This window comes from Camelina sativa, chromosome 11 (assembly GCF_030686135.1).
Source record: "Camelina sativa cultivar CO46 ecotype springtype chromosome 11, ASM3068613v1".
NCBI classification, from domain to species: domain Eukaryota; kingdom Viridiplantae; phylum Streptophyta; class Magnoliopsida; order Brassicales; family Brassicaceae; genus Camelina; species Camelina sativa.
The window spans coordinates 7797759-7812944 of NC_141890.1; the positions used below are offsets into that span (position 1 = coordinate 7797759).

Genomic DNA, 15186 nt, shown 5'->3' on the forward strand with positions numbered 1-15186 from the left:
CTTTTCTATTTTGTCTCCTAAATCCAACACACCCCACCTTTTGTCAATGCATGATGTAGAGAATATTAAAGAAAAATGACTAATTATGCAATTAATTTTTCTGTTTATTTTTTTTTTTGCGATTTGATAAAAGAATGTTATGTTATTTAGTTTAATTGAATTAAAGTCTCTATGGATTAAAAATATATATATTATTAAAATTCTAAATACAATTTTCATAGCTTTCATAACATCTTTTAAAGTTATTGTAGAAAAATACAAATTTCGTAGTGTACAGTATATAATTTATAGTGATTACAATGTAAAACTATTTTCTATCCCAAAAAGAAAAACTAGGAGATCACTCAATTTATATTTTTGGAGATGTCATTACTTTAGTTGCCTATAGAATAATGATGATCTAGTTAACCATTTAGGGTTTTCCCAAATTTATACTATTTCGGCTTCCTTATAGTTTATCGACTACGAATCTAAATTTCTATAAACCATATTTCACAACTTTGTACACTTCTTAGTCAGTCTTAAAAACCATTCAACACAACCTCATTTCAAAATATTTGTAATAAAAAAACTACGTTATGGCTTACTTCCTTATATGATTAAATCTAGGCGGTGTAATTAGGATTTTTCAGTTCAGTTTAATTTGATCTTACTGAGAACCATTTGTGTTGCAGTAGCTACTGCTCAACATCAATTTTTGATTTGCACCGCGGTTGCCCAACCCAAAATTGCAATTACGATCTGTGTTTACAATGCTGTGAAGACATCCGTAAAGATTCTCTCTGCCAAAGAGCTGATATGTTAATGTTGGAATATGTAGACAAAGGAAAAGAATATATGCATGGTACTAGTGTTGCAAAACAAGTCTCCAGTTCCGATCCTGAGGACGAAAAAAAACTTGACTAATTGGTTCGGTGGTATGATGATCATACCCGAGTATTCTTTTGTCCATCAAAAAATTTAGGTGGTTGTGGTAGAAATAGTATTTTAGAGTTTAGAAGACTATTACCACTGACATGAATATCAGACGTGAAACAAAAATCAAAGACTATCAAGACTTCATACAAGGAAAATCTTACCGTGTCCAACTACAGGTGCATTCAACGCACAAGTAAAATCCATATGATTAAATCTAGATTGTCTAATGGTTATCACTTTTTTTTGGCATGAGCATGACATTATTTCATACATGTTCATTACCAAATTTGATCAATTTAATTTTTAAACGAAGGAAATCATTATGTTATATAATTTTGTATATTTTATGATAAATATATTTAGCTAACTGTAGTACACAAATATCTAGTCTTGCTATTCATATTCTAGAAGAATTTGCAATGTACAAAATGTCAAGGGAAAAAAAAGAACCAAAAAAAAAAAAAAAGCATCTAAAATATCGTGTTATGCAGATATTTTATGTCTATTGGACGGGTGACAATTAACGACAATTTCTACATTCAGGAATCTAATAATGAATATAACGGTTAGTACACCAAGATACATAACAGCCACACATTGACACGATGAGAGGTTAAAAAACTCATAATCATAAAGGTATAATAATAAACGAGTGAAGAGTCAAAAAGTCTTGCCAAGAAGGGTCGGAGGACACATGTCAGAGAGTGAGTGAGTAACAGCCTAAACAACTCATTAAAACAGAACCGTGGGATTGCTGAGCTGTGTCTTATCCATGTGGCGTTCTCAGAGACACAAACTCGGTGTTATCGCCTTTCTCTCTTTTGCCCCTAAAATATCTAAATATCTCAAGGCCAGTATAAAGCTCCTCACTCCAACTTTTCTTTAACTACAACAAACTTAAAAAAGAATCCCACCTGACAAGAAAAGAGAGAGAGAGAGAAATATTTATTTTAACAAAGCAAAGATCTTTTTTAGTTACTCTCTCTACTTATAAACCTTATCCAGATTATTTGAAACAGAGTATACCAAACAATGAACTCATCATTCTCTGCTTTCTCTGAAATGTTTGGCGGCTCCGATTACGAGTCTTCGGTTTCATCAGGCGGAGGAGATTATTCTCCGACGCTTGCGACGAGCTGTCCCAAGAAACCAGCGGGTAGGAAGAAGTTTCGTGAGACCCGTCACCCAATTTACAGAGGAGTTCGTCGGAGAAACTCCGGTAAGTGGGTTTGTGAGGTTAGAGAGCCAAACAAGAAGTCTAGGATTTGGCTCGGAACTTTCCCGACGGCCGAGATGGCAGCTCGTGCTCACGACGTCGCCGCTATAGCCCTCCGTGGCCGATCCGCTTGTCTAAACTTCGCTGACTCAGCTTGGCGGCTAAGAATACCGAAACTCAGACAGATCTGGTCCAACGTTTCCTAAACTGGACTATAAAACCGAAACAACTGATTCAGCAAAAACCTCCATTAATAGTCCCGTACACACCAAAAACAGAAAGGTAGGTCCCACAAAAGAGCAATGGAAGCTTTCCCCCTTTCAGTGGTCCGTTACGTGGCTCGCTGCGGTGTACCGTAACCCATATCACGTCGTTTTCAAGTTTTATTACTTTCTATTTTAATATAGTAATATAATATATAGTATTTTTTATTTGTCGTTTTATGTACCTTACCACTCTTTCCGCCCACCACCACTCCTTGTCTTATATCTCAGAAGATGTCAAACAACGTGGGGGATGGAAGACTTGATAGCGAGAGGTAAGGACAGAAACGTTTATTGCGAAGATATTTTAATTGATGTTTGTTGAGAATTGAGATATTATTATAGCTATTGTTTTTTGCACAAAAAAAAAAAAAAACTATATATTGTTGAGATTTGAGAGTGATGTATAACTTGCTTCTGTATCGGTCGGTCTGATCCTTGCCTTAAGAAGTTATTTTTGTTTATTTATTAATTAAAGTCACTGTCCCAGTACGCCTCAATTTGTTAAACAACACCTATTATAATAAATTTATAAGTGTCAAGTAACTTTAAGCTCTACTTATTAAGATTTAAGATCCACTACTACCACAGGTGCATATATATATATATATATATGATTATTCGGCGGAAGTATATATACAAATACAACCGGCGGGGGTAAATTAATTGCTCTAAACATCTTACAATACCAATAGCGAACTGATCATATAGAACAAATATGAGTTTATATTGTATATATACTGTAAAAAAACAAAGAAATTATATGAATATATAGAACATTAAAATACAGCAACTAAATACGTTTGGGATAAGAAAGGTTTACCATTCTATCTTGCCGGGAAAATCAACTTGTGGTGGTTTCCGGAAGTTTTCCAGTGAAGAAGCGTGGAAGAAAGGTAGACGAAGGAGAGGATCAATAGATAGATATGATGGTTGAACAAAAGTAGAGTTCCTCCGAGTGAGAAGCTCTTGGCGAATGGGGAGAAGAAGAGGAGGAACTCTTACCACTACTGGAGAAGGGAGAGAAACTATCCTATTGTGAGAGGGATCGGATGCTGAGAATTAATTGCGATAAACATATATACTCGGTGCAAAGGTCTTTTCGTTACATATGCTTACCATATTTTTCTTTTGCCAAATACCCAAACATTTGTTAATTTTATCTTGTCTCCCAAATAAATTACACCCCTACCACTTGTTTATGCACGACCATGTATATTCACGTAAAGGAATACTAGAAGATTGACTAATTTATACGAAATATTTATCCATACATTGCCCAACTTAGGTTCTCATGGATTCAAAACATTCTTGAAATCCAATGTATAGCCTCCGTTGGAATACCAGGAAACTACAATACCATCTGCCGAACTATCGAGACAATACACAAAATTATAAAATAAAAACTTAAAAATGGTTATTTTCAAAAGTTATAGAAAGTAACTTTAAACTATATTATGTTGTGAACAACGTGGCTTGAATTACCTAAACTCATGTATAGAAGGAAAAAAAAGGGTCTCTAATTCTCAAGCCTAAGTTGGTTCCCTATAGTTCATTGATTGCAAATTACAAGCCTAATTAATCCTCCAAAATAGTCAAATTTTATGACTATTTTTAAACATTCATTTGTTTTATCTGTTTTTCTGTCCTTAATCTGGATTGAAATTATAAGATACTACCTAATTCGATTAATATAATGTGTAATGAAAAGTTTGTCTGTTGTAAATATTTGTTTTGACTAAATATTAGGACACGACACAGATATCTAATCTCACAATTCTCTAGAAGTAGTTGCAAATGCACGATATTTAGATGTCAAGGGAGATAAGACATAAAGAAGAGCATTTCAAAATATCTCGTTTCGTTACTCAGAGATCTTTACCTCTATTACTATTATTTTAATAAAAGAGAGACTATGAATAGAAAAAGGTAGTATTTAATAATGGTTGTCGTACACAATAAACAACAGCCACACATTCATATTTCATAAAAAAACTCATAAAGGCATATAATAATTAAAACCGTGGGATCAAAGGACACGCGGCATATTCGTAGCCATTGACAGCCTAAACAATTACAAAACCGTGGGATCGGCTTATCTGTGTCTTATCCACGTGGCATTCATTCACGGGGGCAGAAACTCCGTGTTCGACCCCACATATATCCAAATATATCTTTGCCAATCGGCTTAATATAAAACAGCAAGCTCTCACTCCTAACTTTTCTATAAAAATCTTCAAAACTACAAAATCCACCTAGGATAAGAGAGGAAATAAATATTATTTTTTCTTATCAAAACCATTTACACATATAAGAGATATAGATCTTCTCTAGTTATACTCTACTCAGAATCTTATCCAGTTTTTTCTTTTTTGATATTTGAAACAGAGTATTCCAACAATGAACTCATCATTCTCTGCTTTCTCTGAAATGTTTGGCTCCGATTACGAGTCTCCGAATTCATCAGGCGGAGATTATTATCCGACGCTTGCGACGAGCTGTCCCAAGAAACCGGCGGGTCGGAAGAAGTTTCGCGAGACTCGTCACCCGGTTTACAGAGGAGTTCGTCAAAGAAACTCAGGGAAGTGGGTTTCTGAGTTGAGAGAGCCGAACAAGAAAACGAGGATTTGGCTCGGGACTTTCCAAACCGCAGAGATGGCAGCTCGTGCTCACGACGTCGCCGCTATAACCCTCCGAGGCAGGTCAGCTTGTCTCAATTTCGCTGACTCGGCTTGGCGGCTACGAATCCCGGAGTCAACATCCGCCAAGGAAATCCAGAAGGCGGCTGCTGAAGCTGCGTTGGCTTTTCAAGATGAGATGTGTGATACGACGACGGCTGATCATGGCTTTGACATGGAGGAGACGATGGTGGAAGCTATCGTAGCGCCGGAACAGAGCGATGTGTTTTATATGGACGATGAGGACATGTTCGGGATGCCGCGTTTGTTGGCTAATATGGCCGAAGGGATGCTTTTACCACCGCCGTCCGTACAATGGAATCAAAATTATGTTGTCGACGGCGATGATGACTTGTTGTCGCTATGGAGTTATTAAAATTTTATTATTTTGTGAATTATTTTGTTTTTGTTCCGTTTTTGGTATTATATATTAGATCCTTTTATAGAACGGATCTTTGTTTTTGTGGGTAGTGTGAAAAACGAATGTAAATGATTCAGTAAGGATGTTTTCAAATGAAAGTGTTTTTGAGTGCAGTATATAATCTCGGTCTCCTTATACGTAACAAAAAAAATAAAATAAACATAGAAAATTAAGTAAAAACAAAAAGTTTGGGCTCACCTGTAAAAAGTTAAAATGATTCTGGCATTTCCGTGACTAAGAAAAGTTATAGGCACTTATGTAAATAGCAAAAGTTCCAGGTTGGTTGATAGCAACAGTTTCTGGTACTTCGGCAAATACCAAAAATCAGGGACGTTTGGTAAATATCCAAAATTTCCGTGAGTTTTTTTGTAAATAAGAGGAAATTATAGGCACTATATAGAATATCAAAAGTTCCCGAATTTTTCTCCCAATAACAAAAGATGCGAGACACTTCTAAAATAGTTAAAAGCTCTCTCTTTGTACTTTGTCCAAAATACAAAATGTTCCACATGGACTTATTATGGTGGGTATCAGTTGAATAAACAAAAGTTTCTAACAGTTCAATAAATAAATAGCAGAAAGATATAAGAAATTTCAGAGCACTATTTATGGATTGGATTCATATATTTATTGGGTATAACAAAAGTTTCAATATTGTAAAGAGAAAACGATCCATTACACTTTGGCAGATAGTAAACCCAACTGGATATTTTTTTTGGTGAGTAGCAGTAAGCACTTGTATAAAATAGCAAAAGATCTGAGGCTCTTGGGTAAAATATTGAAGTTTTGGGGGTACTTCTTTAAAATAGCTAAAGAAACTGAGAGCCACTTGGGTTAAGTAGTACAATACTACTATTTGAATATCTCAGTACAATATCAAAAGTTCCAAATACACTATTTCGATCTCTCAATATTGGAGACACAATGATGAATTTTGATGACAGCGCTAAAGTTATCATGATAATTGTTTGGTAGATTGATCATGATTCATGAATGAACTACTTAGGATCATTGAGATTCACAAAACCCATCATCCCCAATTGTAGAGACGTTACTAATGTGATGATGATGCCAAAAAGAAGAAGAGGATACGTTACTACTTACACAGTTACACTATTTTACATGTTCAACAATGTTCAGTCCACGTGGCTTTTTATGAGGTCCCCGAAAGAGGAAAGTTAAATTCAGACGGCGCTTATTTTATTTATTTTAATTTTATCTTAAATTGGCTACAGTCGCGACGAAGCTCGTTGCGGTTTCCATATCAATGGCGTCTGCAACCACACTCCTCTTCCACCACGGTTCTACTCGAGTCGTCGTCGCTCGTAGACGTTGCCAAGGGTCTGTCCTTAGAACGTGTGGACCAAAACCGTTTCTTTCCTTCCGCAGCTTACCTGATTCCACCGCCCAGTTCCGTCCTTTGTTGAGAGCAAAATCCAATGGATTGGTGCGGGCCTATGTCACTGGAGCGCCACCTATCGTAGACGAACCAGACCCAAAGATTGAAGAATCCAAATCTGAGGCTGTATCGAGGGATTTAATCAGCTGGGGGCTTGTGTGGAGCTTGTTGGATAAGCACAAACTTAGACTCGTTGTTTGCTTATTGACTCTCGTTGGCTGCAGCACTTGCACTCTCTCTATGCCTATCTTTTCTGGTAATCGATTTCTTCACTTCACTCTTACACCTTTACTGTTTCTTTGGTTTCAGTTTAGGTTTAAATTTGGGTATGATGCATTGATGTGTTTGGTAAGTGTTGTGGTTTGAGTTAGTGGATATATCTTTGGTTGTAGGTAGATTCTTTGAAGTATTGATTGGGGCGAGACCGGACCCTCTATGGCGGCTACTGACCAAAATCGCTGTTTTGTACTCGTTGGAACCCATCTTTACTATTGCTTTTGTCACCAACATGAATGCTATCTGGGAAAACGTTATGGCAACCTTACGAGCTCAGATTTTTAGAAGGGTTTTGATCCAGAAGGTATGCTTTGTCTTGTATGCTCAATGTTTGTTAAAACTACTTTTGGTTGTTGTTGTTTACCATTGGAATATATCTTTGATGTGTGTCTTTTATATATTTGCAGGCAGAGTTTTTCGACAAATATAAGGTCTGTGTTCTTTTTTCTCTTGGTTTGATCATGTCTGGGATATTTTGGCACAAACCTGATATTGAGGTCATTGTGTTTTAGGTAGGAGAGTTGACGGGACTTCTCACGTCTGATCTTGGTGCTCTGAATAGCCTTGTGAATGATAACATCTCCCGAGATCGTGGGTTTAGAGCATTTTCTGAGGCAAGCCATTTCTTTACTATGGCAATGTGAGATCTGTGTTTGTACTTCCATTCTGCATAATGAATACAGACGTAATCTTAACCTGGTGTTGTGTCTGATGTTAGTTTTGGAGTTCTATAAATGGACAGAGTGTATCTTTTTTTGCATAGGAATGTCAGTTCTTATGACTAATGTATTATCCCTTTTGTAGGTTTTTGGAACAATCTGCATTCTTTTTACTCTCTCACCTCAGCTTGCACCTGTGCTTGGTCTATTGATGCTTGCTGTTTCAGTTTTAGTTGGTAAATCCTCTATGTCCTATCATATCTTCTAGACCTTTTCTGTATGGTAATCACTTTTGGTCATCTTTGCTTACCTTTACATCTGCTCACTCGGTCAAATCTCAAAAGCTGTATACAAGAGGTCGACTGCTCCGGTTTATAAAGCACATGGATTAGCCCAAGCAACCATGTCTGATTGTGTATCAGAAACGTTTTCTGCAATCCGAACTGTAAGTTCTTTGTATGATTTAGGCAGATTATCCTAACTATAGAAACGTTAATTTGCCTTTGAAGAAACAAGACACAAAGTAATTTGTCTCCCTTTATAGGTAAGATCATTCAGTGGTGAAAAACGTCAGATGTCTCTATTCGGCAGCCAGGTCTTCTTTTAGACTTCTTACTAGCTAAAAGTCATATCTAAACAATTGTTGGTTTTTTATAACTGTTCCATGATCTATTATTCTAACCTCCTGTTTGGTATACAGATTCTTGCTTTCCAGCGTAGCGGCTTAAAGCTTGGTACTTTCAAATCGATAAATGAATCTATAACAAGAGTTGCTGTTTATATTTCACTGTTGGCTCTTTACTGTCTTGGGGGAAGCAAGGTGAAGACGGTAAGATATGCCATCCTGTAAGACTTTTTGATTCCCATTTTGATCATTGAACCTGAAATAAAGCTTCTTGGCCAGTAACCTTCAGAGAAAACATGGTCTGATGAATTCCTTTTACAGAAGTTCGTGTTACTTATCATTCATATTTTCTGGAATGATTGTAGATGTTATAAGCTAGCCTAAAGTTACTAACTTCTGAAAATTTAAAATCATCAAAACCAAATAATTAACCTCTCGTATCTATCTTTTGTGTAGTTTCTTGTGTCACTTCATATTTCTTGGTTCTTATTCTTGAAAATTTCTCCTTCGCAGGGTGAACTCGCTGTTGGAACAGTTGTTTCATTCATTGGATACACATTTACTCTAACATTTGCTGTTAGTACCTCTATCTACCTAGCATTTACCTCTCATATGCTATACTTGTCATTTGGTTTACAATAATCAGTATTCTGTATTCCAGGTCCAAGGGCTTGTAAACACGTTTGGAGATCTACGTGGGACTTTTGCTGCTGTTGACAGGATCAATTCCATTTTAAACGCGGTTGATATTGATGAGGCTCTTGCCTACGGGTTAGAAAGAGATATACATACAAAGAAAGTCCAAGACGAAAACCTTAGATTGTTTTTGTCTTCTGGCCCAAATGTGAATATCCGTCACCTCGACAATTACTACATGTCAGATCTGAAATCAACTAACAATTTACGTACCCTAACATGGGCTGGAGATGTCTGTCTTGAAGGTAAAATCAGACCAAGAAAAACCTCATATTATCTTATTTCAAGAGTCCCCTTCCCCTCTTAAATTTTTTAAAATTAACTGTAGATTTTACCATTTCTAATCAGGGCTTTTTCCATGTTCTATTTTGTCTAGTGTAGATGTACATTTTGCTTATCCTCTACGACCCGACGTAAAAGTTCTTGATGGGCTCAGTTTGACGTTGAATTCTGGTACCGTAACTGCTCTTGTTGGCTCTAGTGGTGCGGGAAAAAGTACTGTCGTACAGTTATTGGCACGCTTTTATGAGGTTAATTTATGAGGTTAAGACTAAAGTTCAAAGCCACTATTACATCATGCTTATATGTTGAATTTTCCAATTCTCGCAGCCAACACAAGGACGCATTACTGTGGGTGGAGAGGATGTGAGGATGTTTGACAAGAGTGAATGGGCTAGGGTTGTTTCAATTGTAAATCAGGTGTGTATACATAACGTCTATTGGTCAGGCATGGTAGCATTATTTTTTTTTTTTTCTCTTTTTTTAAAGGTTATATTTATGTGTGATTCAGGAACCTGTTCTCTTTTCTCTCTCCGTGGCCGAAAATATTGCATATGGTCTCCCCAATGCTCATGTGTCCAAGGACGACATCATTAAGGCAGCCAAAGCTGCCAACGCTCATGACTTCATAATCTCACTTCCTCAGGTTCGCCTCGTGTGCAACAACTCACCTGTTCTTCCTGGCAAATGCACTTGAGTTCTTCTGAGCAATACTGGTGTTTGTGTATAGGGCTACGATACACTGGTTGGTGAAAGAGGAGGCTTGCTTAGTGGAGGCCAAAGACAGGTATAGAAACATTAACAGCTACGTGTTTTTGATTCCTTATAGTCTTTTGCTACCGCTTTGAAATGCTTGTTTATCAACGTGTCAGAGAGTTGCCATAGCTCGATCTCTGTTGAAGAATGCCCCCATCTTGATTCTCGATGAGGTGAGAGACTCTTATTCTAATAATATCTCATTTGATTGGCTTTTTTCCTTTGCTAGAAGCCTAGAAGCATATTCATTCAAGAACACAAACAGTGTTCCATGCTACATTCAGAACCATTTCTAATGCAATCCTAGAAACGAAGAAAGAGCGAACTACTCTTAAGCACTCATCTAGTTGTACGGTTCAGAGAATCTGTTAGTCTGAACAGAACAGAAAACTGGTACTAACGCAGAAATAGCTTAAAGATAAAATGAGACGCTGCTTATTCTCTCTTGCTTTCTTGTTGCAGGCGACAAGTGCGCTTGATGCAGTGAGCGAGCGTTTAGTACAGAGTGCGTTGAACCGCCTGATGAAAGACAGGACAACACTAGTGATCGCTCACAGATTGAGCACAGTCCAGAGCGCACATCAGATTGCAGTATGCTCTGATGGAAAGATCATAGAGCTAGGAACACATTCTGAATTGGTGGCGCAAAATGGATCGTATGCTTCACTTGTTGGCACTCAGAGGCTGGCCTTTGAGTAATTTTGATTACTCTAGAGTTTCCTTTTACAAGAGTGTAGTAGATTATTACTACATAAATGTAACTTGTAACAAATGACTCTACAAATAGTGGTTCCTGTGTTATCCAATCTACAACTTTACCCACAAAAAGTTATAGTAATTTTGATTTTGACATCTCGAAAATTTAACAACCATCGATTTGAAGCTGACGTGGAGTGATATTATATTATATAATCTTGTTTTCACTTCTTCTGTCATCTCCAAGAAGCTGCTTGCTAATAAGATTAAAAAAAACCCGAAGCTGCTTGCTTCTTTCATTCTCTCTTCCAATTTCTGATTTATCAAAAGAAACATCCTTTGTGAGAGATTCACAGAGGTAATCTTGTTAGGGTTTCATTCGATTTTCGCGCTTGTTTTTTTTTTATAACTTAATGATCGGATTTGGTAATTTGATTAGTAATGATCCGTTCGACGTTTACAGGATAATCCAATTCCGAGTGTTCTGACTTTCTGGAGTCACTTGTCGTAATTTAGAGAATCCAATCCAATTCGATGGATTTAGATATGAACGGAGGAAACAAGAGAGTCTTTCATAGACTAGGCGGAGGCGGCAACACGAATCGTCCCAAGACGGACTCGAATCAGAAGGTTTGTTTCCACTGGCGAGCAGGACGGTGCAATCGCTACCCTTGCCCGTACCTGCATAGAGAATTGCCGGGTCCGGGTCCGGGTCCCGTTGCGACTTCTTCGTCTACGAACAAAAGGGTCGCTGATGAATCTGGTTTTGCGGGTCCGAGTCATCGGAGAGGGCCTGGGTTCAGCGGGAGTGCTAATAAGACCTGGGAGAGATTCGGTGGGAACAGGACTGTGACAAAGACGGAGAAGCTTTGCAAGTTTTGGGTTGATGGGAATTGCCCTTACGGTGATAAATGTAGATACTTGCATTGTTGGAGCAAAGGGGATAGTTTCTCATTGTTGACTCAGCTAGATGGGCATCAGAAGGTAGGAGATGTTGTTCGAGTTCTTATAAGTTAGTGTTGCTGGATTGTTGTGATTGTTGGTGGTGGCGATGTTGATGGTGTGTTCTTTGTTCTGTTTTCTTGAGCAGGTAGTCACTGGGATTGCTTTGCCGTCTGGATCAGATAAGCTTTACACTGCGAGTAAAGATGAAACTGTGCGGATATGGGATTGTGCTTCAGGACAGGTTTTTGATTTGCCGCTAATTGTTCATGTTGCATCTTTTGTTGTTCTTTGATTGAGTTTCCTTCCATAGCTATCTATAGATACTTGTTATTGCTTAGTTACTACCCGACCAAGATGTGCCATTTTAGCCTATCACTCTGCAGAACCCCCTGTTTATGTTGTTTATTTAGTGAACTTAAAAACACTATTTTGATATGCATTTTTTGCATTAAGTAATGCTTTCCGGAAATGTTTAGATTGACTTCTTTTTTTAAACGTGCTTATTGCTGTAGTGTATTGTTTTCCTATGATATAGTGTACAGGTGTACTCAATCTTTGTGGGGAAGTTGGCTGCATGATTAGTGAAGGTCCCTGGCTATTGGTTGGCATGCCAAATCTTGTTAAGGTAAGTTTAGAGTATAATTTATTAGCATGGTTCCTTAACTGTTAAATCTTTCCATGTATACTGAGAATCACTTTTGTTGTCCCTATCCTGTTAAGTTTATTACTGTTACGGACATAGATTTTTGATCCATATATATAAATGCAGGCGTGGAATATCCAAAACAATGCAGACCTGAGTCTCACCGGACCTGTTGGCCAAGTATATTCACTGGTTGTTGGTACTGATCTGTTGTTCGCTGGCACACAAGTAAATACTTTGACTATAAACTTCTTTTATCTTAAGGCCTTGGAGTAGAATAGTGCTTTAGCGTCATGTGTATACTTTTTTCTTTTTTGCCACCTGAATTATCATTAAGAGTATCTTTGTTTCGTCTCTAGGAAAACACACCTCTATTATAGAAATATACTGATCTATTGGATTTTGGTTAGGTTAAATAGTCTTCTTACAAGGATATATCACTGTCTGTGCAGGATGGCTCTATTTTAGTTTGGAAATACAATAGTACCACTAGCTGTTTTGATCCAGCTGCATCACTAAAGGGCCACACCCTTGCAGTTGTTTCTTTATATGTTGGAGCAAACAGACTCTATTCTGGTGCCATGGACAATGTTATAAAAGCAAGTAGTGCCTATTCATTCGTGAATTAAAACCCCATTTTTTTGTTAATATTTTTGAGTTAATTGGTCTGCCTTATCTGTTTTAACAGGTTTGGAGCCTAGATAATCTGCAGTGTATACAAACGCTTACAGAGCATACTTCAGTTGTCATGTCTCTCATTTGCTGGGATCAATTTCTTCTGTCATGTTCATTGGACAACACTGTCAAGGTTCGTTTTCAACTTGCTAGATATTTTATCTGACCTGGCTCAATTCCTAAATATGACATTATTCGCTGTTTTTTGTTTCCGCTGTAGATATGGGCTGCTACTGAAGGTGGAAACTTAGAAGTGACATATACTCACAAAGAAGAATATGTACAGTTCTTTGCGTTTTTTGTGAAATGTCATCTACTTATTTTCTCTTTTGGTTCAATCTATATGTAATTAACGAGTTCTCAATGGCTATTTGGATTTAGGGTGTGTTAGCTCTATGTGGCGTCCATGATGCAGAAGCCAAGCCAGTACTGTTATGTTCGTGCAATGACAATTCATTGCACCTGTATGACTTGCCATCGTAAGTCCTTCTAATGCTGTTTGTTTCATGAGTCTACAGTTATCTTTTACTTTCAAAAGCTTAGTTCTTTGTTCTTGTGTAAGGTTTACGGAAAGGGGCAAAATTTTGGCAAAGCAAGAGATTCGGTCGATCCAGATAGGCCCCGGGGGCATATTTTTCACTGGCGATGGAAGTGGTCAAGTTAAAGTATGGAAGTGGTCAACGGAACCAACTGTCATTTTGTCTTGAGGCTCTAAACAGAGCCCTAGTTCCTCACCATTGTCAAAATCTCTTCTTCGCCGAGTGTCAAGAGTTCTTCTTGTTTGTTTTGTTCTACTGAGAGCTCGTCAATAGCATCAAAGCATCTGTCTCTCAGGCTCTATTAACTATCTGCAGGGAAGACAGATTATGAATGACTGATTGTATCAACTATTATATTGGTTTTATGTCCAAGCAGAGACATGGTCTAGTCAGTTCCACCAACGCGTATGGAACTGACACGTTGGTTACAGTTCTTAGGCATAAGAAGTTTTGTCCCTCATTGGTCAGCACTCTTTGTCTTGTAATTTATTGCATATATATTTGTGATCGTGTTTGAGAGTAATAAAAGAGATTTATCATGAAGAGAATTCCATACTATATCCAGATTATAGTCAGAGTTGAATGTGCAGGAGAATGTCCACAATAATGTATTAACTGAGTTTCCAAAAGCATCTTACTAACCTTGATAGCACTACTTCCATGAGCAATGGGGTTTCCCCACTAACCCTTGAGAGAAACCAAACCTGTAGGTATCGAGCGGCTTCATATCGAGCTTATGGCTTGCCAGCAGGACAAGACACAGATGGCAAGTGCATATAGCTTGCTAGGTACAGATCCAAACGGGCATACAGAGAGGTTTGTCTTTCATTTGTTTTTGTTGGTTTGCCAATATTTGTCTGTGTAATTTCACAGGTTGAGCAAGAAATATTTATAGGTCTGTCCAAGAATTGTTGAGATAGAAATATGGCCGGTTTTAACATATACAAATGGCTAGTGACCAAAGTCAGTTGAATTAGTCAACATAGAATGCGACGTGGGGATATTTACGGTACTAAGTTCATATATGTGGAGACCTAACAAAAAGCCCGTCTAGCTCAGTTGGTAGAGCGCAAAGCTCTTAACCTTGTGGTGGGTTCGAGCCCCACGGTGGGCGAATTTTTTTTTTGCCGCTTCATGTATCTGGCCTCCTTGCATCTTCCTACTGGTTTCATGTCACAAGTCAACAACATGCCAATATGATTCCTTTTAGGCTATTCTCTTAAGAATATACCGTCAAACATGAAATTTTTTTGCCGCTTCATGTTTCTGGCCTTCTTGCATCTTCCCACTGGTTTCATGTCACAAGTCAACAACATGCCAATATGATTCCGTTTAGGCTATTCTCTTAAGAATATACCGTCAAACATGAAAATTACTATATACGACATGAAATCACATGATCGAAGTATTTATATTCTAATTAGGGTGTGTTACGTATGCATATATTTATTTTGCGTTATAACTGACGTGTGGGACTGCGTCATTCCACCTAAGGATCGCGT

General features: G+C 37.7%; 3 protein-coding genes, 1 non-coding gene and 1 pseudogene across 7 annotated transcripts; all 5 read left to right on the top strand.

Annotated features, from left to right (window-relative positions):
• The first annotated feature begins 1816 nt into the window (after nucleotides 1-1816).
• LOC104722423 (dehydration-responsive element-binding protein 1A) lies at nucleotides 1817-2445 on the top strand. Its single transcript, XM_019231518.2, has one exon. It carries the CDS (start codon nucleotides 1951-1953, stop codon nucleotides 2338-2340), a length of 390 nt encoding a protein of 129 aa, XP_019087063.1. The 5' UTR covers nucleotides 1817-1950; the 3' UTR covers nucleotides 2341-2445.
• Nucleotides 2446-4625: 2180 nt separating this feature from the next.
• Nucleotides 4626-5612, top strand: LOC104722422 (dehydration-responsive element-binding protein 1A pseudogene; annotated as a pseudogene). The gene has a single exon (XR_015571081.1). The product of XR_015571081.1 is annotated as a dehydration-responsive element-binding protein 1A pseudogene (transcript).
• An 879-nt stretch (nucleotides 5613-6491) lies between these two features.
• LOC104722424 (ABC transporter B family member 28) lies at nucleotides 6492-11014 on the top strand. Of its 2 annotated transcripts, none has more exons than XM_010440578.3 (16): nucleotides 6492-7151; nucleotides 7288-7475; nucleotides 7579-7602; nucleotides 7684-7785; nucleotides 7976-8066; nucleotides 8175-8275; nucleotides 8375-8425; nucleotides 8531-8659; nucleotides 8969-9031; nucleotides 9117-9396; nucleotides 9533-9681; nucleotides 9761-9850; nucleotides 9942-10076; nucleotides 10161-10217; nucleotides 10303-10359; nucleotides 10649-11014. In XM_010440578.3, exons 1-16 carry the CDS (start codon nucleotides 6764-6766, stop codon nucleotides 10883-10885), a joined length of 2142 nt encoding a protein of 713 aa, XP_010438880.2. In that variant the 5' UTR covers nucleotides 6492-6763; the 3' UTR covers nucleotides 10886-11014. The 2 variants fall into 2 exon arrangements, with proteins under 2 accessions (XP_010438880.2, XP_087327922.1); XM_087471796.1 differs by having other exon boundaries at nucleotides 6501-7151; nucleotides 7684-7811.
• A 66-nt stretch (nucleotides 11015-11080) lies between these two features.
• On the top strand, nucleotides 11081-14227 carry LOC104722425 (zinc finger CCCH domain-containing protein 48). Of its 2 annotated transcripts, none has more exons than XM_087471797.1 (10): nucleotides 11081-11240; nucleotides 11346-11866; nucleotides 11973-12068; nucleotides 12363-12452; nucleotides 12597-12698; nucleotides 12923-13069; nucleotides 13159-13278; nucleotides 13366-13425; nucleotides 13527-13624; nucleotides 13708-14227. In XM_087471797.1, the coding sequence occupies exons 2-10, from the start codon at nucleotides 11417-11419 to the stop codon at nucleotides 13850-13852; spliced, it is 1308 nt and encodes a 435-aa protein (XP_087327923.1). In that variant the 5' UTR covers nucleotides 11081-11240; nucleotides 11346-11416; the 3' UTR covers nucleotides 13853-14227. The 2 variants fall into 2 exon arrangements, 1 of the variants encoding a protein (XP_087327923.1); XR_015571080.1 differs by having other exon boundaries at nucleotides 11118-11240; nucleotides 12923-13073.
• Nucleotides 14228-14728: 501 nt separating this feature from the next.
• On the top strand, nucleotides 14729-14798 carry TRNAK-CUU (transfer RNA lysine (anticodon CUU)). Its single transcript has one exon. It is a non-coding gene; the product is annotated as a tRNA-Lys (tRNA).
• Nucleotides 14799-15186: the final 388 nt, after the last annotated feature.